At 35.8% G+C, this 25,914-nt stretch overlaps 1 protein-coding gene across 2 annotated transcripts in view; it reads left to right on the top strand.

Annotated features, from left to right (window-relative positions):
- Positions 1-25,914, top strand: part of ASAP1 (ArfGAP with SH3 domain, ankyrin repeat and PH domain 1) — a 157,503-nt gene that overhangs the window by 82,081 nt on the left and 49,508 nt on the right. For both annotated transcript variants that reach the window (XM_075495269.1, XM_075495270.1), the window contains 9 exons: positions 4,374-4,519; positions 11,893-11,967; positions 12,319-12,368; positions 14,588-14,717; positions 15,489-15,574; positions 16,831-16,906; positions 17,743-17,829; positions 25,116-25,216; positions 25,635-25,704. In XM_075495269.1, the coding sequence (XP_075351384.1) occupies positions 4,374-4,519; positions 11,893-11,967; positions 12,319-12,368; positions 14,588-14,717; positions 15,489-15,574; positions 16,831-16,906; positions 17,743-17,829; positions 25,116-25,216; positions 25,635-25,704 (821 nt within the window). The remainder of the gene's footprint in view (positions 1-4,373; positions 4,520-11,892; positions 11,968-12,318; positions 12,369-14,587; positions 14,718-15,488; positions 15,575-16,830; positions 16,907-17,742; positions 17,830-25,115; positions 25,217-25,634; positions 25,705-25,914) is intronic.

Raw genomic sequence — 25,914 nt, 5'->3', positions numbered from 1 at the left:
CTCAGTTCTCTTTGGAGCTCTTATTAAAAATAGCTATTATATTCGCTACTCATTCTTCCTGTAGTATTGAGGCTGTTATAAATAAGAGGCTTTACTTTACAACTATGTAGTTTGCCCATTTTATTCTTCTGTACCTGGATCTAAGTGACTTGCCATTGCTCATTTTGTCAGCTTTTATGAATTCTACTGTTAGCACTTAGATTTGGTATAAATCCTCTGAAGTTTAAGAGTTGAAAGAAAATTCTTCCATGAGAACTTCTTCAAGCACATCAACGATGAACGGAGAGGCAAAAAGAAGTCATTTGCCTTTCTGGGCTGGCTTATCTCTCAGTGCTCTTTCACCATGATGATCTAGAGAACATTGCAGACTTGCTGAGATGCTCCTTGCTCTGGAAATCTTTGAAAGAGGCTTTTATTACTTTTCCCTCTAGCAATCTCAGTCCAGAAGGCATTATTGTTATCAAGTCCAGATAAGAATATGGTGGTCAAATATTTTTTTTCTTTTCCATTATCTTTTCATTAGATTTCAGCTTTGTGAAGGATGAAAAGAGAAAGGATGCTTTCTTATTTCAAATAATTTCTCTTGCGATCCTTTTTGACCTTGCCAGCTTTCTTGCTTTTTCCAAAGTCTTTCTGAGTCTTTTTTCCATGTGTATGTTTTTCCATTCATAAATGCAGCTTGGCTCTGACCTTGGTTATGTTTCCTCTGACTACCCATGGAACAAAGCCATTTTATAAGCGCAACATGAAAATAGTTTCAAGTTGATCAGGATTCTGAATCATGATTCTAAATCGTAATTTAGACGTTCCTCGGGTTTATTTTTCTTCTGTAAACTGTTTTAACTATTTAAGTTTTGTCATTGTTGTTGTTCTTCAGTGTTTGCAGGGTAATATATCTGAACAAAACTGTTTTATACAAAGGTAATTTAAGGCTTTAATTCTAGTGACGTGTTTTCTAGCTCCAGTATATAAAGGCTGTTCTTTAGCCTCTCTTCACAGTATTTGTTCTTCAGTTTCCTTACTTAATATGCACAAGTAGACATGAATTTCACTGGGTTCAGAAGCATATGCTAAAATTTTGGTAACTTTTGAATGGGAAAGAAACATCGTACTTAATGAACGTTGTGGGTTTCAGTGACAGAGCACAAATTCTTTGTATGCCTTGGGAATTTGATCTAAGTCTTCTGTCTTTGTCCTGGGAAAAGTTTACCACAGGGTGGTTTTAGGCACAGACAACTTTAGGTGACCGCCTGGGGCAGCAGAACAAGGTGGGATTCAGCCCTGGGAGTCCTTAAGCCTGAGCCTCTGCAGTGCTCGGGGCCCAGAGCAAGAGTGCTCCCTGCTTCTGCTAAGTGCTGCTGTGTAGCAAAAGGCTGCTGTAAGCTGCTGTGGCTGTCATTTCTTCCTCAGTTGCTTGGATTTGTGTCTTCAGATGCATTTGTATTATTTCCCCCTCTTAACACATAGTCCTCAATATACTCATTATAGTGCAGAAGTGAGAGTTGCCGCAACATTGCTGTGCAACGAGCCCTACTAGGGTTTTCTATAAAACAAAGGTAAGTTCTGTGCTGAGTGTTTCTCAGAGTTAGAATAGAATATTTCAGTTGGAAGGGACCTACAACGATCATCTAGTCCAACTGCCTCCAGTTGAAGGTGTGAATTGTGGAAAAGAAAAGATGCATCTTTCGGCTCAGAAAATAACTGCTGTATCCATATCCAGTATGTTGCTTCATACTACATCTGCTGTTCTGTAGTGAGGTCCTCAACATGGGCTCAGGTACTGGCTTCCTTGCCAGATCCAATCGGGGAGGTGGTGATTAGTGAGGCCCCTTTCCCTGCTCATAGCCCCTTTGAAGGGAGCTCCCTTCATCAGTGGGAGTAAAGCCCATCCTCAAATACCCGTGATTCTGGCACCTCTTGGGGAGCTGCTGAAGGAGGAGGATGTCTGTCTGGGGAAGCTGTTCTATTTTCATCACAGTACTGAGCTTTGTTTATGATATTGAGAAGACATGAGCCAGTTCTAGAAGGCAAACATTATCCTTTGTATGTACTGCTGTCAGTGTTCGTGTCTCCCTCTCTAGGGTTATTAAAGTCCTTCCTACAGTACTTGTATCTAAGGAAGTAAACATCGTCATGGACATTGTGGCTTTCTTCATGCAAAGGAAATTCTATTAGGACACTAGGAAGTCATTTCTGTGTTTGCATGAGGCACCTACAAGGAGGTTAAAGCTTGTTCTTTTCTCTAAGCATGTCAGTTTTCATATGTTGCATTTTAACATAGGCTACATTGAAGATTTTTCATCAGTGTGCCTTTAAGGTCAAGTAGGGAACTACCTTACCTCTTCAATAGAAAATACTTATTTTCCTTTTACAAGACTTACATTGATACTTATGTAAAAATTGAAAATTTATTTTTCCTACACAGTACTTGAATTTTGTGGGTATATGTGTGGTAATTACAGAAGTATTCCTTTTACATCGTAATCAAAGCCTCATTTCTAGATTTAGGTGATTTGCGATTTGGGATTCTTGAGAATTTCCTATATATTGTTCTAGGACAATGATCTGCTTCCTGCTTCCTCTTTCTGACCGGGAATTTCTTTTGCCGTTCCACAGATAAAGGAAACGGTCTTCTTCAGCTCTTTTTCAGTCTCTTTACAAAATTATTTTTGAAAATGCTCTATGAAACAACATGGTGCTTAAAATCAAAATGCTAGGAAATATGGTGGGGTTAGAAGTGCTTCACAGACAAGGACAGGGGTTCTGTGACCTAGCAGATTTCTTTCTGACCTTGTTCCATTATCCTTGCTTTTCCTGCAGCACAGTAGGGTACGTTTGAGCTTTATTAGCTCAGGACTGCATAAGCCAAAGCTCCTTTTTAGATAGTCTTCTGCGTATATTTATGCAACAGCTTTTACATCAAAACAAAATGCATATTTGATTATTATATAGTGGTTTCCTTGGTTTTAATGCTAAGGTATTTGATTAAAACCGTATGCTTTTGGAATGGTTTTATTAAAAACATACTGTTTGAGTTACAACCCATATTAACATATGATTAAATATTTGGCCTTTTGAAAACCTCAGTGTTAATGTCTGATTTTAGAATGTAACTTGTCTGATATGTGGGGTTTGGGGTTTGGTTTTGGTGAATAAGCATTGTGGGTTGGGAAATAGTTTACATAGGAAATAATGTCAAAGTAGATGCATGCCTTGTGGGACATTATCCACGAGCCTTGTTTGAAACATGTCTCTCCCCCCTCTCCCCCCCCCCTCCCCCCCCATGCTCTCCGGCAATACGACAACTTGAAGAATATAAAACTCGTGGGTCTTTTGGGGAAAAACATGGTACCTACTGGCAACTAGTCTCTCCTCCCCCCTCCCACCCCCCCCCCTTTCATTGTACAGAACTTGTTCTAGTTGGAATAGCTCTGTGGTTTTCTGTTTGTGGCTTACAGAAAAAAAACATAGTAAGACTAGGAAAGTCATTAAAGTGAAATGTTGATTTAATTAATACCAACAATATTCCTTTAAGACAGATGGAGGTGATAAAGTGTGTCCCAAAGGGCTGTAGTGGCAAATTTTCTATTTAAAGTTGCTGAAATGGAAGTAACAACAAAATATGCAAACAGAAGCCAGAAAGGAAAGTAATAGAAGCAGGAAAAACATTTCAGGCACAATGGTCTGTAATTCAGAATTTCCTTCATCCTTGAATTAAGGATTTTGCTTGCTTTCACTGACTTCAATTTCATTTTCTTGGTTCTGACCTCTCTGTATGTCCAATTTTCTATTAAATATATTCAAACCAGTCTTTGGCTATATACCAATATACCTTCTGTTCTGTGGAGTAACTCAGTTTTACAAAGCAGGTGAAAAGGGAATCTTTGTCTATAAGACATGTTTCTTCTTTTAAACTTGCAGTCAGATTCAGACTTGGTCTCCTTAGTTTTATATCTGATACCATTGACTTTATTTGATCTGCAAAAGTGTCCTACATTACAATTTAAAAAAAAAGTTTGCATTACAGTACACAATTATAAATTCCTATGTTGTTTACAAAATGAGCACATGTACTTATATTGTTCAATTGATCTTTTATTGATCTTATTACTTTATTAATAACTACAGAGCTTTTTTCATTGATGTATTACAAATTCAAGTCACTGATTTAAAAGAAGCATGTATATGTCTTGCTAAATAGTTCTTTTTAATATTAAAATTATTGTAATTTTCAGTAAATGCATTAACTTGTGGCTTTTTTTGAAAGTGCTGTTTGTCAGTTGATTTGTCACTATATTGCAATACATAAGCTTAAAATAATAATTGACTGTCTACAAGAAAGAAACTTTCTGACTTTTAATTTTTCTTTGCAGATCATGTTCAAAATGAAGAAAACTATGCACAAGTACTAGATAAATTTGGAAGTAATTTTTTAAGTCGGGATAATCCAGATCTTGGCACAGCTTTTGTAAAATTTTCCACGCTTACTAAAGAATTATCAACGCTGCTGAAGAACCTGGTGAGGCGTTTCAAACTTTCTTAGTTTTTTAGTTTTTCCCAAAATAAAGTATAATACAACAACCTCATGATCCTGATGACTGATGATAACTTTAGAGATGCTTTCCCAACACAGTAATTTCTGCAGAGATTATCTCTAAAGGGTGTTATTACACACTCGCTGTGATTGTTTGTTAATTGGCAGTTAAGAAGGAAAACATAAATGTTGAGACATCACTTGAGGCATCATTCTCAAGTGATTGACGGTGTTATATATCTCTTCTTATGGACCTTAATTTTAAATCATTCCCTGACTTGACGGCTTTCTAGTTAAAAATCCAATAGCATTAGTTATGGCTTTTTCGTCTTACCTCAAAAAGATAAACTTTCACTTTTTGCAAGAAAAATAACGATTTGGGGAGTGTGCTTAAATGGTGTTAATAGTCCATGCTCCCTGTGTTATACAAAGCATCCATTGCTTAAATATTAGGCTTATGAAGGTGGTTTAAAGGTTTGTCTCATCTAAAGTTTGTCTTAGGCCTTTTACTTCTGAAAGCTGGATAATAATACTGTAGTCATAGGAAATATCTTTGAATACTGAAAGTAACGAAGCCACATTTCTTGTGAAATCATGTTTCATGGGTTTGATAGCTGTTGTATTCAGAAAGTGGTATCTTCAATTTTATGTTTTTCTTATAGTTGGGCTTATCTCCAAGCTTTTTGGTATGTAAAGTATAAGCAGTATTACAGGCTTTCTTTCCTAGAGTCCCTAGCACAAGCACAACTGCTTTAGGTCACTTCAAAGGTCCATGTAGCCAGTACCCTGGCTTTGACAGTTTCCCAAGAGTGAATTTTTAGGGAAGAGTGTAGGAAGAGAGCAAACATATAGGGATAACTTCTGTACTGTGGTCATGAAAACAGTCTTCAGGTCAGAGATGTTGGAGCTGGAGGCAATGTCTTTTGCTTTGTAGTCCTTGTTAAGTATTACTTCCATGAATTTGTCTAAGGATTTCTTAAATGTATGCTATGCTTGGCACAGAATATGGTGGTTCCTCCAGGGTGCTAGAACGAACTGCTCTCTGAAATGTCAGTTCTATTTATTTTGAACCTGATCCTTTCATTTATTGTTCCCTGATTCTTATACCTTACAAGGATGTAAGAATTTCCCTATTTTTCCCAGGAATTTGCAGACAGTTATCATTCTTCCTTTCCCTTCCTTTCGTTACTTTTTCTAGCTGAGTCTTAGTTATTCCGTAACTTGGATTGTCCTTGTTGGTCCTTTCTGTATCTTCTCTTAGTACAATTATGCCCTTTTCTGAAATGAGGGGAGACAAACGTGAAGATGGTTCCATTTCTTATTCCCTTTTCTGAAGGCTGATTGCTTTATGATTACTGAGCATTGAGCTCAATGTTTTCAAGGGATTCTATGTTGTAACTTCAAAGTATTTTTTCCTTGAGACATTTTTCTTGATGATTGTTACTTCATAAGCATGATTCTGTATGCAGTTTTTTCTCCTTATGCATCACTTTACATTTTTCAGCATAGACTTCAATATTTAATTTCATTTTCTCAGCGGTGTTACATGGTTCTTATGCAACTCTTCATACCTGGCTTTTGCTTTACTACCCAGAATAGCTAGTATCAGCACACATTCTCACCTGACTCTCTGCAGTCCTCTGAGATTCACTTACAAACATCTCAGACTGCACAGGCCCTAACAGTGCTCAAAATGGGGTGTCGCTTCTGACATCTCATGCTTGTGCTTATTTCTGCATTCTGAGTCTTGCCTCTTCTTCATCACCTACTTACTCATCTAAGGATGATCATGCTTACCCTAATGAAGTTTGCTTTCTTTAAGAGCTTTGCTCCAGCCTATTACCTGGATCATCCTGTGTTTGTTTCAGTGTTGACAGTTTTGAAGACCAGTAGATATGTGATGGACTTGCTTTCCTGTGTAAAGACTTCTGTCATTCTGGGTTATTTTGGCCTCCTTTAATCTTAATTCAGCACACAATTAAAAATAAGTATTTTAAAATGTGTGTTAAAGTGTAGTTTGAGGACAGTTTGGGACTAGAGCTCAAGTTTATTGGAAGCTCTCTGGACCTCATCATTCCTTGCAGGGCTTCCACAGAAATTTTTAACTTGTTTCAACTGGCAAACAAGAAGTGGAGGATTATTTTTTTAATTTAAAGTAGTGCTGATCAAGCACTTTTCACTGAAGAAACCACACTCATTCAAAACAACGTTATACTATTTCAGCTAGACTATGAAGCATTATCTCTCTAAATTCTTGTTGACAGGATTTAAAATAGGCTATTCCCTAATTTACTTCATTCAGCAGTCTCAAATAGACAATGAGATTATTTTACAAATGTCTCGGTGTTTTAAAAACACTTATTTTTCACCTTTCTTCTCTCCAAGATAGTTAATTCTGCTTTATTGACCCATTGTTGTTCTTAAGCATCATTCTGATTATACAATTCCACTGAAAGAAAAAGGTTTTTATAATACCGAAATAAGAGTTGAGGTCCAGTGAAAAAGCAGTTGAGGACTGTATAATGTCACCAGTAAAGCCCCACAAGTAGGTACTGAGTCTTATGTTAATAAAATTAATTGAAAAAATGGCAGTAGGTATTAAGATGAATGGCAAGCTAATAGGCTTTTTTTTTAACATAGAGCAGATCACTGCCTTATTTAATAGATGTACAATAAAATAATGAATGGTCTTTAAAGACAGGAAGACAAATAAGGAATAGAGCTACACAGTAGGCAACAAAGAAAACCCTTCAAAAATTTGGATCTGTTTTTATTAAATCTTTTTAACTTTAATTATGATTAATTAAATATTTTCATATGAATTGTGATATTATGCATATTTCATGAGAAGGAGGGTACAGAATAATTTATTTTCTTCTGTGTGAAGGAATTCTAGAGTGATAACTTTGAGAGTGATCTTCACATATTTTTAACGATCACTTACTATGAAGTAAAGCCAGCGACTTGTATTACATACACAACTCTTGGAAACCATAATTTTGAAATGATTGTTCTGCACACAAGGTCAAGAATAAAAGCATATCCATTAATCATTTTAACAAAAACAAATAAGTAGCTATGCAAATTTTACTAAAACTGTTGATGTTATCACTAAGTATAACATCTGAAACTTAAAACATACAAATAACATGTTATACTTCTGAGTGTTTGTTTTTGTTTTTTTTTAAGATTATATTATAAGAATGACACACAATGACCACTTCTGTAACATTTTATAAAGGTAATTACGTTGTGATTGGCCATTGTCAACATTGGTCTATGTTTTCAGCAATCTCTGAATGTCCCACCAGAATTGGTTTGTCTGCTTTTTACTACTTCTACCTCCTTTCCTATTCCAGGTTTCATTCTTTAAGCAGTAATTCATTATAATAGTGCAGTAAAAAGCTGTATGAAGATCTGCATCTGTGAAACTGAGTGTGTCAATATCTTTAAATTGATCTAGATGAGGTTTTAGAAGAAAATTTGGAGCACTTGCTGATTAATTGGTTTTTATTTTTTTGAAATTTTGCACGATGCTTGGCTTTTTCCACATGTTTAAAGCCTGTTTTTTCCCACCTCCCTTTACTGTAAATGTCCTCAGCTAATCTTTGCAAGCAAGTTATCTTCTGTTCACATTCCTCCTCCCCAAATTATCATATGTATTTCCATCTGTTAAGGGTTTTTTTCCTTTATTTTGCTCTAGATAGGAGACTGTTTTGTTTTGTTATCAGACGTGTTTCCAATTCATTTCGGCTACTGTTTTATCAAGTCTTCAACTATGTAATAAATGATTCCAAAATCGTACCATATTGGAGTAATAAACTGCTATTTTTTTTTTTCTAGCTGACATACTAGCTGGCTACTGTTCAGTAATTTCAAGCCAAGTATTAATGGCTTGAATTGGTTATCCTTAATGGATACACTTGGAAAAATAAAAAAAGCTACAGTAATGTACTGTTGTTCATGCTTGTCCTGATAACTACTTTGTCTGCCATATCCATCCATATTGCAGAAATTTGTTCTCTCTGTTTTTATGAACTAGACTGGGATTAAAATCTTTTGAATATTCTTTCTCAAAATTCACATTTGAGATATGAACTTCCATTAAGGTTTTTAAGTGGAAAATGATTAAAGTGGTTGAGAATGAAAATAATAATACTTTTTCTTTAATCTGTGTCTTGATAAAGTAGGTATTACCTTAATCATTTGTTGGCTTAATATTCATAATTCTTTTCCTTCTCCAACAAAATTGACATTGCTAAGGTGTTGGTAGTTGTGATGTATTGAGAGAAAAAAAGCCAACAGAGGACAAATTGCAAAAAGGCACAATCCTCTACAGATTCCCTAGCTCCTTTTATTTCTGTTATGGAATAATATTGTGGGAAGGGGCATGTGTAAATGTTTAACCTAAGAAGAAAGAAAAACAGAACCTAGCTCTTTAAATAGAATCAAAGCTTAGACTGTCCGCTATAGACTCCTTCAGTGAAGCCAGGTAAAGAAAAAAAATCGTTTGGGGTTTTAATCACTGGAAGTGATCAGGTTGTTTTTTTGCTTCATACAAAACTAATATTTGAGCATTAATTATGTTGCTGCAGTTAAGGAGAAAATCCCTTCTCAGATCTTGATCTTTTAAGCCGTGAAGAACTTTTGTTCTGTGTTCATGTTACTGTTTGAGGCTGCAGCTCAAGGTTTTCTACAGGCTGTTCCTCATCTTGCTTTGAATACATTTTGAATATAAGATTTTGTGAATTTAAAAAATACAAAATATTGACACATGAAACAGTTGTCAAGATGTCTTGAACATGAAGATACAAGTGTGTGTCATACGTTTTCTGAATTTGAATCCATCTCATACTAAGAATAATTACCAGTTATGATATCTGCAAGCTGTCTAAAAAGAACAAAACTCGAGGGGTGGCTGACAAGCTATCAGGTGATAATTAAGTAACTGTATAATAGCCTGTGTTCAAAAGATCCACCTTCCCCTCTGTCATGCTGAGCCCCCCGTGCTTTCCAGAGGATAATGCATATCAAGTTTGAGAGCCGTGCTTTGTAGGGCTGCTTTGTATCTGTTAGACCAACAGCTGCCTGAACTGTGCTCGAGCTCTGGCAGCCTGGTTTGGCAGTGATCTCTAGGATACCTGACAGAAATTCTTTCTGCCCAGGATATTTGGAGAACGAAGCAAGAACTGGGTTCTTTTCAGTTAAGGACTGATAGTGAATCTAATGAAGGAAAATACACTATTTTATGTATGGTGGATGTAGTCCTTGTAAATAATGACATGGTACGAGAAGTTGCTTGTAAAGAGGCTCTGGCTCTTAAAACAGCAGTGAATGCACACAGATCATGCCTTGTTTCATCACAACTTTATTTTACTCCTATGAAAGAAATAAACCATGATACAAGAGTACGATTTCTTTGAAATTTTTTATGTGCATGTATTTAAAAATGCATAATGTCACTTTTGAAAAATCAAATATTTAATTTTTCATACATGTCTTTTGAATATATAAGGAGTTTGTGAATGGAATGTTATACCTGGAGAACTTGTTTGAGTGAGGCAAAAGTCCCTTAAAAATTAGTTTCATGGACTAAAATATGCTCAGAAGACCTTATAGGAGAAGGGCCATATATATGGCAGATTAAAACCACTAATGTAACACTTCCCGACTCCTTTGGTTTACAAGCAGAGGATGTGCTGTCTTGCAGCCTTCCCATCATTCTCCCTATCCTTCCTTAACAAGGAACTGAAGAATTCATGGAGCGTTTTGGGGGAGAAGCGAAGGGAATAGGAGAGGCAACATACTTTTCACTAGACTGAGATAAAATTGATATACATCTCTTTCCTGTGATCATGAATCTCCAGAACTCTACACACCATATGTGTTCAGATAGGATCACAGCAGTAGATTTTTCTGCCCTCAGACTGGCAAAGACAAAAGGAATGTTTCCACACATATGTAGTCAAATAGGCATGGACTTAATGGGGTGGCATTTAAACTCTTGAGAGTTTAAGCAGATGTCAGATTTCGACACTGGAGAAGGAAAGGAACAGTCTTCCCAAATAGTTGGGAATAATCAAAGAGCTGTGGACTCTCTTTCCTCCTTTTGTTCGTGGTTGAATTAACACGTGCCTCGCGTGTTATCTGCCTGTAGCACAGCAGGTCCTTGCTTCTTGCTCAGGAGGCTATAATAAACATTTGTTCCAAAAAATAATTTGCTTCCTAAATAATTATGCAATATTCAAATGTTTGCTTCAAGAGACTGAAGATTACCTTGAGGTGCTTTCAGAACTTTGCTTATATGCTATTTTTAAAATTCTGGTTTTTATATCACCCTATATAAGTAAAGATTAATTATAATGGTTCTATGTCTGATGCAAGTAAATGTTTATAAATTCTTCCCAGGCTTGAATTTACTATCAATTTAGAAATTTTGAGGTGATCGCAACTTCATTAGTGAAGTTCAAAGACTTGTTGGCAGTAGTTTGATAAGATCAGGCCATCTGAGGTCAATTGTATGAGGTACAACAAGGCCAAGTACCGGGTCCTGCACTTGGGTCACAACAACCCCATGCAACACTACAGGCTTGGGGAAGAGTGGCTGGAAAGCTGCCTCGTGGAAAAGGACCTGGGGGTGTTGGTCGACAGCTGGCTGAATAGGAGCCAGCAGTGTGCCCAGGTGGCCAAGAAGGCCAACAGCATCCTGGGGGAGCTTGTATGAGAAATAGTGTGGCCAGCAGGACTAGGGAAGTGATCGTCCCCCTGCACTTGGCACTGGTGAGGCCGCACCTTGAATACTGTGTTCAGTTTTGGGCCCCTCACTGCAAGAAGGACATTGAGGTGCTGGAGTGTGTCCAAAGAAGAGCAACGAAGCTGATGAAGGGTCTGGAGCACAAGTCTGATGAGGAGCAGCTGAGGGAACTGGGGTTGTTTAGCCTGGAGAAAAGGAGGCTGAGGGGAGACCTTATCGCTCTCTTCAACTACCTGAAAGGAGGCTGTAGAGAGGTGGGGGTCGGTCTCTTCTCCCAAGTAACAAGCGATAGGACGAGAAGAAATGGCCTCAAGTTGCATCAGGAGAGGTTTAGATTGGATATTAGGAAAAATTTCTTCACTGAAAGGGTTGTCAAGCATTGGAACAGGCTGCCCAGGGAAGTGGTTGAGTCCCTGGAGGTATTTAAAAGACGTGTAGATGTGGTGCTTGGGGACATGGTTTAGTGGTGGAGTTGGCAGTGCTAGGTTATTGGTTGGACTTGATGATCTTAAAGGTCTTTTCCAACCTAAATGATTCTATGATTCTATAATCATAACAAATCTTTTTGAATGATAAATAACAGTATTAATGTTTTTCTTTTTAGCTCCAAGGTTTAAGCCACAATGTTATTTTCACGTTGGATTCTCTCTTAAAAGGAGACTTAAAAGGTGTTAAAGGGGTAAGTGTTGAAAACCAACTTTTTATTTAGGGAAATGTTTTCAGGTTCAGCGGTTTTGTGACTGTTTTCCATTCACACATGAGAGTATTTCTTATGTTGGCATCAGTTAATATTCTGTATGTAGTCCAAAGAACAAATTAAAACATGGCGTGACTGTGATGCTTCTTTAGAATTTCATTGTAAATTCCTGTACAGGAAAGCGATACTTCACAAGATTAAAAAATAGTATTTTTTCCAACTGCTGTCTGAAAATTTTTAAAAGAAAACAGTATTGTTTTTTGCTATTTATAACTTGATAACTAGAAAGACAAAGTTTTAAAAATGTTCTAAGCAAGTTTTCTGTTTCTTAAGGACCTCAAAAAGCCTTTTGACAAAGCCTGGAAGGATTATGAAACCAAATTGTAAGTATTTTTCTCACAGTCTCTCACTCCCCCCCCCCTCCGCCCCCTGCCTTTCTCATCCTGGTCCCAAACTATGTAATATATCTGTGGATGCAAATGTGACTATCAGCAAGGCATCTCCTCCATGGATCTCTCTTCCATACTAATAGAAATAAAATATTTTTTTTTATGTTCTCTGTGAAGTAGTTAAATGACTGCCCAGTGTTTCTTTAGTGTAAGGAAGGTACTTAATGCTTAGATACTGAACAGTGTAAAGTCAGTTGAGGAGATTTCAGATGGCATTTACACATTCTTATAACCATATACATAAAATCTATCGATAGTAAAAATGAGATTTATATGTTGTCCTGTATTGCAGAACTGTATGTTTTTGAGAGGCAAGAATCTTAGTGCAGTTGGTGTGACTTCTAAAATATCTGTGGTATTAAAAATATTTTCTTGCTGTAATACCTGTCTTCTGTGGGTAAAGAATGATTTATAAAAATAGAAGGTTGGAAACAAGTAGTATCGTAGTTGCAGAAATGTTAGTGGAATAGTTCAGAATGCTCTCAAGAGTGATGGGCAGTTGCTTTACCAGAATTCAAGAGCTCTCAGGAGTTAATTCTTTTTTTTTTTTTTTTATCCTTTCATTTATTCCCCTTTTTAATCCTGTTCTTAGCTTTATTTTTTCATTTATGTCTAAACAGGAGGAGAGAAAAGCAATGAAAGAAAAAGTCAGGCCACTAAGAACTGCTGAAACATTTATTATCAGCATAATTTTCTTACCTACATATAGTAACTTTTGCCTTCAAAATTCATTACAGTGTTAAATCCTTGTGAACAACTGAACTGGAAATGAGGTTATTACTAATCTAAGGCAAAAAGGAGATTCCTGTCCCCAGGAGATTCCTGTACGCAGTTGAGCATTCAGATTTACATGCAGAATTTTTTTTTTTTTTGTTCCATTTTATTTAGTTAGTTCTTACAGATATTACGTATTTTGCAAAATTATTGAATAGTTTTCTATAGACAGGAAGTTAGTTAAAAAAAAAATAAATTCTTTCTGCCTCTCAAATTGCTCTATGTAAAATCAGGGCTACCTTTGCCAGTCTATTCATACCAAATGCCATTAAACAGAACTTAGGAGACAGAGGTATCTCATACCTACTCAATATATGGAATAATCGTGGGATTCTGTTCTGAATTTGGAAAGTTTGCAGAAAGATGCTGTTGTCTTGTAACTATTTTTTTTTCTCTTGTAAGCAAATTTCACTTGGACTCATTAAGACTAAGAAGATGTCCCTTAGATTGCTCAGAGAACCCCATTTCCCAGAATTTGTTCAAGATCAAATATGAAGTCAAGTTTAGAGGCGCAATGCTGAAAAGTGCTTTGTTCTATGTGCAAACATTATGCCTTTCTTAGTTGGAGAAAAGCAGAGTTCAAAAACAAATAAATTAATCCTTCTAAATTTTTTTTCCCTGGCAAGAAGCACCAGTCTCATAAACACACAGTGCTTTGTCACCTGTTTTACAGAAGTACAGCTTCAGTGTTTATTTTTCTCAGAAATGCTTCTAGAGAAGAAAGATTTATTTTTTTAAAAAATAAATCAGAAAATTGTTTAGATTTTTCTACTCTGTACCGGAAATCTAAGTTTGCTTATAAATGCAGTATCCAGTTAGTCTGCAGAGTAGATAGGTAAGGACAGCCACACTGTAACACTCTAATTAAACTCACAGGATGGCCTCTTAGTTCCATATTTGCATTTCACTATTTCAGAATTTCAGTGTTGGCTTTCTCGGAAAATGTAATGACTGGAATCATGTCATTTAGCGTAGGTGGTAAACTTCATATGCTGCCTTATTATTTTTCTTAATTCCTGCCTTACGAGCATGAAACCTATTTGATTAAGTTATTCTGCCAGGTCAGTAGTTTCTTATATGTATGCTTTCCACTGCAGTATATAGAGATGAAGGCTATGGAGCACAGAATGAGGTGGGTTTTTTCCCCAAGTAGCACACAAACTAGAGAAAAGGGTGAAAGGATGAAAGGAAGGAAGGGCAGCTTCATACCTCTGTTACTTCTAGACACTTAAAAACAAAAATGGGATTTGGTGTCATAGAGGAACTCATCTTCAGAATGGCTTCTTTAATATTTCTTGATTATTATTTTTTCCTAAATAATGCTAGATCACATGATAGTAGAAGAAATTCTCTAAAATGTTTTCTAATTAAAATTTCAGTACAAAAATTGAAAAGGAAAAAAGAGAACATGCAAAACAGCATGGGATGATAAGAAATGAAATAACAGGAGCTGAGATAGCAGAGGAAATGGAGAAGGAAAGGCGGCTATTTCAGCTACAGATGTGTGAAGTAAGAAACAAGTTTCAGCTTTTAATTATGACACCATAACTTAGTGTCTTGTGGGCCTTGCTTAAAGGTGGTGAAATCTACTTTGTTTTTTAATGGGGGTGGAGGGAGGAAATTATTTCAATGTCACATAGTACAGCAGTATAAAAATAATTGTTTTAGCAACTCTGTACAAAACTTGGCTTCCTTTTGTTTTATTCCTATTCTTTGTTTTTAGGTTATTATGCTAAGGTTCTTGGGCTGAAAATATACTACGGAAATATTTCTTGTTTTTTCAGGTTTATGGTTGAGCAGTTCAGGAAGTATTTTTAATATCTTTCTTCTAACATGCTTTCTGAAGCCTTCTAAAATTTCTAACAAAGTGATAAATTATAGTGATATGTTAGTTCCATAAAACTGCTTTTTATATTAATAGTTCTCCTTATTACATTTGAGTGATGATTACTTTAAATAGCATAGTTTTTATATTTTTAGAATATTTCAGTAATTACTGCAGTAGCATTAAAAAAGGGACATCTTCAGACAATCGGAAAAGATGAAACCTTTTCCTGAATTTGTTTTATGTTTTGTGGTGTTTGAATTTTCTAGGAATGGCCAAATAAACTGTTATCTGTTTTATATTTTGCTTAAATGTGGTGGACTGGTGGCTTATGAATCAGCACCCAGGGTAAACACAGAAATAATTAATTTGCTGAGCAAATGATGTTTTATTGATTGAAAACCATTGAAGGTTGTGAGGCATGATTATCAACATGTTTTTCACTGTCTGTACAGTATCTTATTAAGGTTAATGAAATCAAGACAAAAAAAGGTGTGGACCTTCTGCAGAACCTTATTAAGTATTATCATGCACAATGCAAGTAAGTGCAATGCTTTTAAGCTTTAGTTACAATTGTCGTTTTTACACAAGTGTTTGTTTCCCTTTCTTTTCAATTTGTTTTGGTTACATCAGGAATTTTTATTGTAATTGTAGTCTGCCAGGTGTCTGCAACTTCATCTTATTAGGCTGTAGCCCTTCAGTAGAGAGTATTAAAGTGAGTGGGCAGGGGAGTGATGGAGAAAGAGGCCAAAGGAAAACCCTGCATGTTGCGTATAAAATTAATTTTAGTTCCTGGGGCATAGATCTAGAATATAATTTTAGCAATAGCTTGTTTATTCTATTTAATAGTTTTTATTTTTTAATGTAAATTTTAAAACCATTGTGAAAGCCAGTAGTTTCTTTGAAATTCCCTGAGGTGAAACTGGTAAGATATGACCTTGTTATCAGTAGAACCACAGAGGCAAACACACAGGAACTTTTACTTAAGTTAAATACAGGAAAGAGATTTTAGAAATTACTAAGGGGAAACACATTGACTAGCAGTGACAAAAAATAAGCTAAGCTATATTCTCTCTAATTTGATATTTGTTAAAGTCACAATGGTATATCTCTACTGCCGAAAGATATCATACTTTAAAACTATTGGGAAGGCTTTTAAACCGACACCACCCCCCCACCCCCCCCCCCCCCAACAAAAAAAAAACCCAACCAAACAATAAAACCCGAAACAAACAAAAATCACCCCAAAAACAAAAGAACAACCAAAAAAAAAGCTTTATAGTGATGACTATCAATTGATGTCCTTCAGATTTCTAATTTAGAATAAATACTTGACGATAGAAGTTAAACTTCTGTTTATCTATAGCCTAATCCTTCCTATGTTGCCACTTCATATACTAACATGTGAAGTGCTTATTGGGCTCATTATATTTTTATACAGTGAGACTAAATCATCAAAGTGAATTAAACGTTTCTCGACTGAAATGCAACTGTCAGACCTTTCTGAAGTATATTACATTAGAGGAATGTGGCAGCTATGCTATCATGTGGTTAGATTGAGAGTAAAACAGATTGAGAGTAAAACAGATTGAGAGTAAAACAGATTGAGAGTAAAACAGATTGAGAGTAAAACAGAGGTTGATAGTAAAACACACTGGGACAGAGGTTTGGTTGTTTCTGAACATGGGAGGAGCTGGATAAGTTTTATTGGTTTTGCTGGGTTTTTTCACAATACAGTCTACTTTGTGTTATGAATTATATGTATTCCTGATAAATCACAGGTATTTTTCATTATAGTTTCTTCCAAGATGGCTTGAAAACAGCTGATAAACTTAAACAATATATTGAAAAGTTGGCTGCTGACTTGTATAATGTAAGTTTACATATAAGTAGTTTAACGTCTGAAAATGGCAATATTTTGTTTATATGAATACATTTTAGGTATGACTACAAGGGTGTATATTTCATTTGTAACTTATAAATGAAAAGTGTGTTATTTGAAACTTTGAATATAGCTAGACTGAGGAAAAAACATCTTGACTATCTTAAACTTTGTGTTCTGTTTTTACAGTTATTGGGAAAAGCAGTGTTCATTTTACTACTAATTTAATGTTGCATTAAAATAAAACTAATTTAAAGCAGGAATCTTTGAATCAGACTATATTATTAGCACCAATTTTAGCTACCACTTTCATTTTTCTATAACAAACTGCTTGATAGCACCACAGTTTTTGAATTAATTAACTTATGATGTTCATGGAAGGCAAGTAATAATGTGGAAACAAAGCTCACGTGTCACCCAAGTGCTTTTGTATTCTATAATAAGAATTATAATAATCTCATTTTCTGTTGCAGTTTGTGGGTAAATTAAACTGTATTTTCATTCCTTAAGTCATCTGTCGAGCTTATTGGAGTTATGTAGTATTTCAGAGTCTAATTTGGTTGCATTAGATGTAGTGAACCATTAAAGCGTAACAGAACAGAGCATGTGGAGTTGTACGTTCATTTTAGCTTGCTTTTCAAGTAATACCTGCATAGAAGGTGAATACATAAGAATGGACTAGTCAGTGAAAATAAAGTCAAATATTACAGAAACACAGAATAGCTGAGCTGGTTGCTCAGGACATCTAAAATGGTATAGTGGAATGCATAAAAAATTAAAATTAAAGTTGCATCCAGAAAGCGTATAACGGCAATCTCTTTCCATAGATAAAGCAGACACAAGATGAAGAAAAGAAACAACTTACTGCTCTTCGTGATTTGATAAAATCTTCTCTGCAGCTTGATCAGAAGGAGGTAAATAATTTAGACATGTTATTCTCAGAGATAATGTGAATTTATGAATTATGTATTCAGAAACTGGTTTAACTGATGTTCAATTTGTGTAGTTATTGGTTCAGAAGAGTTGGACTTTGAACATTATGATGAAACTAATATTTAGAATGTCCAACTATCAACAAACAATAGTTTTAGATTAATTTTCCTTTTCCATTTTATATATGAAAAGAAATTACTCCTTTTTTTGTGTAATTTTGTATTTTTTATATACTTTTATAATGTACTATAAGAACAGTTGTAATGGATCTATTAAATGCTTCATCTAGCCCAGTATCCTGTGCTCGACAATGATAAAGAATGAGTGTTGAGGAAAAAAATACAAAGGGATGGGATGCACACTTTTTTCTTGTGTCCTGCCATCCTCCAGCCAGATTGTGTTCAGGATTTTCCTGACTTGGGAGATCCTGAGTAAGCCAGAACAAGAACTAGAGGCTTGCCTTTATGTATGGTTTCCATATTACTATTCATCTGCTAACTCACGTGGATTTTGTGATGATATTCTCCTTCCCAAACCCCTCTTGCTGATACTGTATCATAAGGAAGAAAATTTGTATGTCAGCCAGACAGAAGTGGCTGAGACAGGGCAGTTAAAAAGAAAAATACATCATCAGTTACACTGGTATCAGAAGTGAACGGGGAACATGCAATGTTCGTTGCAGATGTTCTGGAATACTCCTTGAAATAGAAGATAGGATATAATATATATCTCACAGTGTTTACCTGAGATAATATAATGACTTTTTCCAAATCATAGTGCCCGAGAGTCAGAAATACTGAATATCCCATGGTGAAGCTGAGCGTTGGGGGTGGTGGTGGGGTGGAGAGGAGAGGGGTGGCTTTCCTTTAGGAAAAGATCACTTACCCTCTGTGCAGTTTTCTCTTAGGTAAATAAAACATTAGTATTTGCCAAGTGTCTACTCAGCTTACTAAATATTTATTATGAAATATGAAGTATTATTATAATTAAACATTAGACAGATGCCATTCTGCTGCATGTATATGATTGGGCAGTATTGCTAATATCAAATATACATAAGAATATAATTTACAGCCAGATGTACTGAGTCAGCCAAGTTTCCAACAGCTATCAGTCATGGATGTTTACAGTAAAATGCAGGGCAATAAAGACTGATACATCCCCAGAATACCCTCCCATTAGTAGTTTGACTGTCTTTGCAGTCTCTCTACCACCCTGTGGATTTTCTCTCTTTGAATTTGTGCGGTTGCTTTTTGAAGCAGTGTAAACTATCAGCTTCTGTTACAGCTGTGTCTTTCCCACCATTGCTACATGTTGTGTGGAAAAATCTTTTTCCTTTTAGTTGTTTTGAACTTTCAGATGTGCATAGCCTGCTGAAGATGGAAGTGCTTGTGACTTTATGATAGCATCACTAGGTCATTTCTGATCTTTTTTTTTTTTCATCTAAGTTCTAACATTGACTTGCTTTTTGATCAGTGCTTAGTGCAGAGAAGGTGTGTAATGTTTAATCAGCCGTAAAGCTATAACCACATCATCCTCTTACTGAATGTTTATAGTCAACTCACAGTATCTTATTTTTCCCCTCTGCATCACTTTGCATTTGTTTATGCTGATCTTCACCTGTCATTTACTGTCAAATTACTCAGTATTGTGAGGTCCTTGAGAAAATCTTCAGTCGGCCTTTCTTGGGTATCCTGAATAATTTAATACCATCTAGCAAACTTTGACAGTTTACTGTTCACCCTTTTCCAGGTTGTTTTTGTGTTAGACACCATATGTGCTGGCACAGCTTTCTCTGAAACTTATTTGTTTTTTTCCTGCTTTTATCTTGTTAGTTTATCTGAGGACTTTTCCTCTTGTCCTGTAGGAACATAATTCTTTCCCTTTCATAAGGACCACTAAGTTCCTATTGAAAGTCCAGGTAGACTATATCAGTGTGGTTTCTCATGTGTATCTACTCCTGATTCCTTCAGAGAACTCCAGGAGATTTTTGAGGTATAAACTTTCTGTACAAAAGCTGCACTCATTTTCCAGTGTATATATAATACTAAATGTACTCTTAAAAGTAGTTTTCAGTAATCTTCCTTATGTGGTATGAAGCTTACTAATCTTTACTTTCCTAGAATTCTTCTGGAACTTTTTAAAAAATAGGACTTTAGTAACTGGGGCAAGTAAGTATTTTTATGGGCTTTCATGCAGTTTTCTAGTAGCACATTGTGATTAAGGCTGCTGCGTGTAGATGAATGGCTTGAAGTTAGTAAATTATTTCAGGTGGAATCACAATTAATAAGGAATGATTGATGAATAATTCCTTACAGTGTGGTGGTCATGATTTTGTTCTTTTGAATACTTGCCTGTGTGTGCTTTTGTAATGTAGATGTACATTATATAGGAGATAAACTTTGGCCAGAAGGCTGTTCCTCTCCCTGCATCTTTAATCCCATCGTTCTGAAGGACAACACAACCTTACAACACACTGTACATGGGTTTTAGAATTTCTTTTATGTCACAAATGATGACAGGAGCACTATAGAGCACCTTTGAATAGATCCCAATTTATTGTAAGACCTGCCAGCTCTTTCTAGTACAAAGTTTTCCCTTATCTCATACTCTACAGTCCTTCCCAGTGCTCTGTTTGGTATTTCTTTTCCTTCCATCTCCAATGTGCACATGGACCTACTAGATCTCTTCCATAATACTTACAGAGCTTCCCATACATGCGTTACATTTGTAATCTCCCTAGTATCTAAGTCACTCTGAACGTAACTCATGCTCGTTCTCCATCCTTAACCCCAAAAGTTGAACAGAGAACAAACATTAGATCTCAAGAGCTATTTGGAAATAACTTTAAATTCTAAAGTATTTTTATTAATCGATTTCCAACACACAGAGGAACAAGACCCGCTCTCTTCTCACGTACCTTTTTATTCCACAAGCTGATTACCTGGGAAGCAAAGAAAAATACCTCCTCCTCTCCTGGCTGCTGTGTATGTTGTTAAGTTCAAGCTACTTGGTAATCAGCCAGTTCTCGGAAATAAATCGAAACAAATGGGTTGTTCTTCTCTGGTGCCATGTATTGTACATACATGGCTGCATACAGTACAAGTCAAGTTTCAGAAGTTGCTCATAGAGTATTATGAGGTGAAATAACTAAATGAAATATAATGTTTGTTTTTTTGGTTACCTATTTCCTGGATGCGTAGTAAAAATTATTCTGTTTCAGTGGAAAGTAACCTCATTTAAAATGTAAAAATTAAACAAGTCAAATTCGGAGACTTACATACATGTTGTAATAAAGTAGCTTCACAGCCATCACCAAAATAAACTATGCCACTTTTCTGACTTATAATTATAGTGTAGACAAATTCTAGGACTCTTGAAAAACTGTGCGTGTATATGTATGATATCTACGTAAAAAATTATAAATATAGAAATAAACTGTTTGGCTCGAAGAGAATTGAAATTATGTCTTAGAAGGAAAAGGAGCAATATTGCAATTCTCAGATATTCAGGCAAATCATGGGGGGGAGAGAGAGAGATCTGCTTTTTAAAGGAGAAGCCACTGCCCGAGCACTCACACACCATTCAGGGAGTCGCACACGCACCACCCGAGACTTTAACTGCTCGGACCGGAGTGCCTTCGCAGCGGCAGCTCTCTTGAGCTGACGGGTGCCCCTTTGCGACTCCTCGCTCACACACACACTCACTCTCGGGTGCTTCCTCTCTGCTCTGCTCAACCCTAGGTTTCCCAAAACAGAGTCTCTGATACGACATACGCCAGACCACTTTATTGATTGGTACAGCCGTGAAAAACAGCTCGAGCTGAGTGCCTCCGGAAAGGGATCCTGAACAAAGAAATCCCTGGGCAGTTATATCCTTAGAAAAGTTCCCCTCCCCTCATGAGGCGGTTCAGACCAATAGTAATATTAGGATCTGGGGTCTTCCCATTCTTCACTGGGTCCTTTCATTGTCTCTAGGCAGGTGGTTTCTTATCTCTAAGGTTGTAGCTTCTGCTGAGATTGTAGCTTCCTTATCTTTCTCGTTTGCACTGGTTTCGGGAGCCTGCCTTTATGTAGCTATGTAAAAGTTCAGTATATGGTCAGCGAATCTGGGTGACAGTTCACAGCTTGCGGCCTAAGGCTTTAACAAGCCTTGCTACTAATGCTATGGATTGGATTCCATGTGGGCTAGAAAGTGACTGCTACAACAGGCTGTAATGGAAGAATTCACTGTTTTGGATAAAATAACCATTTGATCACATTGATGTTAAGTGTCTTTTTCAAAATCAACGTGAGGACTTTCACTCGTGATTCTGCTATATTACATGAGTCAGGGCATAATGATGCTGGCAGATATTGAGGAGCTTGATAAAACAATGTCTCTGTTATTTAGGTATTCAGTGTTTTAATTCATTACTCAGCATTCATTACTCCTTAGTTAAGTGACAACAAAACTTGAAGAGACATGGCCTGAGCTTCACCAGTCAGCTCTCCATCGTTGTTTACATCCAAATCTTCAAGTATGTAAAGCTGGGCTTTATTACTGTGACAGATGGCTTGGTTGGTTGTGATTAAGAATATGTTTCCCCCCCTTATATTAGTGCATTATAATCTCACTGTTGGAAAATTTATGGATTAATGGAAATATTGAAGAACATGAAATGAATGGGATTTTCTCTGGTGGATTTGTAAAGATTCAGAAGTACTCTCACAAAAAAAATTACTTTGGCAGGGAAATGGTTTGAAGTAATAACATTGAGGCCCTGGCTGTGTGTAGTTTTAAGTTTCTTTGACCCTTTGTGTAAGAGAAGGAAGTTGAAACTAGTGATTCCTGTCCAAATTGTAAATTCTGCCACCTTTAACCTCTTTGGAGTCGCCATTAGATAAGCTAAACTTCCTACACATCTCGCACTGACTTGCTGTCATAGACGACAAAAGAGATTCCTGCATGGCTGTTAAATCTATTAAAGCCTTTAGGATCTTTTTTAATTTAATATGTATGGAACAATTACTCTTCAGCGTCCATACTTTCATTCAGGAAAAAGCACTGATGTACTGAATGAGCTAACCTTGTTCCCTACACTTTCAAGGTCTCATAATGCAACTCTTGTTTTACTGTTGCATGCATTCAAGTGTTTATTTAGCATTATGGGCATCTGTAATGCTCTTACACATTTTTCTGGCATACCTGTCTCTTCATCGGTGAAAAAACTGTTACTGTAATCTTTGCAATTACCTGGTTCTTGGAAAAGCACACCTTGACAATCTTTGAATCTTGGGTTGCACAGAAGTGCTAATGCTGTAGCTTCGCTACGGGAAGGACAATTTACCGTGGCTCTGTTACATGCAATGTTTCCTGTTGTCACTATGTACTGTCTTGTTCTCGAGTTATGGAAGTTTCTGTTACTTTGCACAAGAATTATCTGATTTTGTAAAATCACTATGGTTTAAAGCTTTGGGGAAAAATATTTTAAGGGATATTAGTGTAATTTTAGTTGTGTAAAGTATTTATTTTATATGTTGAAAAATGCTTACATGTTAAGAAGCTTAAATTTTAAAGGAAACGAGGCCTTTAATACAGGCTTCTATTCCCTATTTTTGTATATTAGTTATTGGTACAAATGTAACTTAACAGCTTTAAGTTGAATATAGCTAGTCTCTAGAATCATGTTTTGTGTCTGTTTTGTTAACTATTTCTTTACGTTTTTATTTATTTCCCCAAATCTCGACCTGATATGCTCTTTGGAACAGGAAATATATCTCATTATGTTCTTTCCTATGCTAATACCAATAGGACCCTAATTCCACTGGGGGTTTGAAATTTACTTACAACAAATTAGCTGCTTACTGTGATGGTGTGAACACTGCTGACAGCACATTGCACATAGAAGCCTTCACGCTCCTGCCAATCACAACTGCCAGTTTTACCAAACCACTTCTCTCTAAACTCCTGTGACAGATTTGTTACAAAATGAAAAACAGTTGTAAGGACCCTAAATAAAATAGGAGGGAGTAATCTTCAACATATATTGGTTGTGGTAATTGTAAGAAACTGTGCTTTGAAAGAGAAATGGTTATTCCCAAGGGAGTAATTGAACTTCCCATTCTTTTGAAAATTTTTTTTGGGTGAGATTTGGTCAGATGTTTTGCAGATAATTGTTTCACAGCTACATTTAAAACCATATCAATGTGTCCTTAATGATACCTTTTTATATATATTTGCAAAAATTAAACGTTAACTTTGGGCCTGATCTTTTTCAATGGAAATTCAGAATTAGCTCCAGTTTGGTGGCAGAGACAATATAGCTATCATTTTAGACAATTTAAATGTAATAAAGACTGGAAGCTGTTTAGTAAAATTTCATCCTGTAGTAATCTAAGTTGCTTTTTGAAGCCAATGTCACATATGCAGGGTTGCACAGAATTTTGTTATGATGTTTTGTTACTTGATGAGAAAAAGCACCAGGGTGCCTAAAAAAAGTAATTCTTTCTAGTAGCGTTCTTACAAAGGAGAAAAATTGTTTTACTAGATATGGGGGCTGTAAAATTTATGTTCAAGGAACATGTTTTTTAAATAAAATAATAATTCTTGTTTTAAATTATTTGCTTTCTCTTTCCTCTATTGCTTTTGCCTTTCGTGATCGAAGTCTAGGAGAGTAAGTCAATGTTTTAATGAACTTTTGGGGATTTTTTTTCTGATGTGCTTATAACAAGTTAATCCATTTCACTTAATTGTTTCACTAGATCAGGCCAAAAGTTATTTCAGTTGACTTCATTCACTAAAACTCATGAATTATATACATATTTTTAATTGGATAAAAAAAATAGTGATTAGTAGCATTTGTTTTTGTTTGTTTATATATGTGCTTCTGTATATATGCATGCTATATTCTGTTGCTTTCTTTTTGAGATTTTATCTTAGCCTATTACTGTTTGATTATAAGATTATTCAATATTAAATTTCTATATTTTAAAAAGCCATTATTTTGAGATGCATATTTGCATCCATACTCTACTTCAGATGCCTAATGAAGTAATTGAATCGTGAACGTGCAGTTAGTTCCAAGATCATGTGATGTAAAAGCAAGCTCTCCTATGGATGTAAAACATGCATTAGGAGTTCTCTCTTTTTTTTTTTTTTTTTTTTTTTATCCTTATTAATTTGTGAAGTTGTGGTAGAGAAGAGAAATAAAGTAAAATAGGCTTAAAAGTTAGGAAAACTTACCGTGCACGTCAGGAAACGTTAATGGTGTTTTTCCCTTTTTTAGGATTCACAGAGCAGGCAAGGAGGATATAGTATGCATCAGCTTCAGGGGAATAAGGAATATGGCAGTGAGAAGAAAGGTTATCTTTTAAAGAAGAGCGATGGGTATGTTCTTGGAGCACATAATACATAGCGAGAGCTATTACTATGTTCATGCACTGATTTTTATTGTTTTCTACTGTGGGTGCTTAAGGCACATTCTCCTAATGCATACGCCACAAGAACTCAAGAATTTCACAGTTCAAATCTGAACACAGATCTGAATTTAATATAGTAAATATAAAAAGCATGACAAGCAATCATTAAAAAAAAAAGTCATATTAAAAAGAAATCTATTGTCTTTGTAAGTCTCTAAAAGGTGATTAAGCCCTTTCATAAATCTCCAAGTTACTTTTGGTGGGGCATTTAGTAAAATTTTGACTGCATCTGTTTGTTTCTCAAGGCTCTTCTCAAAATGTTAATGGGCTTAACGTGTGTGTTGAAATCATGTCTAGTTACTGAATTTGTTGATGTTTCTATGTAGGTTAAGGAAAGTATGGCAAAGAAGAAAGTGCACTGTTAAAAATGGAATTCTTACCATATCACATGCAACGGTAAGTTATTTTTATACCTTTTTATCAAAAAGAATAAATTAACATTATCCTTTTCTGGTGAATCTGTTGGTGTTAATCTGCTATTACAAAAAAGATGCCACTTCTGCTTCTGACTGTTGAAGTTCCATAGATTATCAGAAGTTGGAGACTGACTTATGGAAGTACTGTTATACTTGCACTGTTAAAATTTTTCTGAGTTGTCTGCTGCTG

The sequence above is a fragment of the Mycteria americana genome, chromosome 2 (genome assembly GCF_035582795.1).
Source record: "Mycteria americana isolate JAX WOST 10 ecotype Jacksonville Zoo and Gardens chromosome 2, USCA_MyAme_1.0, whole genome shotgun sequence".
In the NCBI taxonomy this organism is placed as follows: Eukaryota; Metazoa; Chordata; class Aves; order Ciconiiformes; family Ciconiidae; genus Mycteria; species Mycteria americana.
Note: the sequence above shows the minus strand (reverse complement) of the source record. Positions and strands in the feature narration are given on the sequence as shown.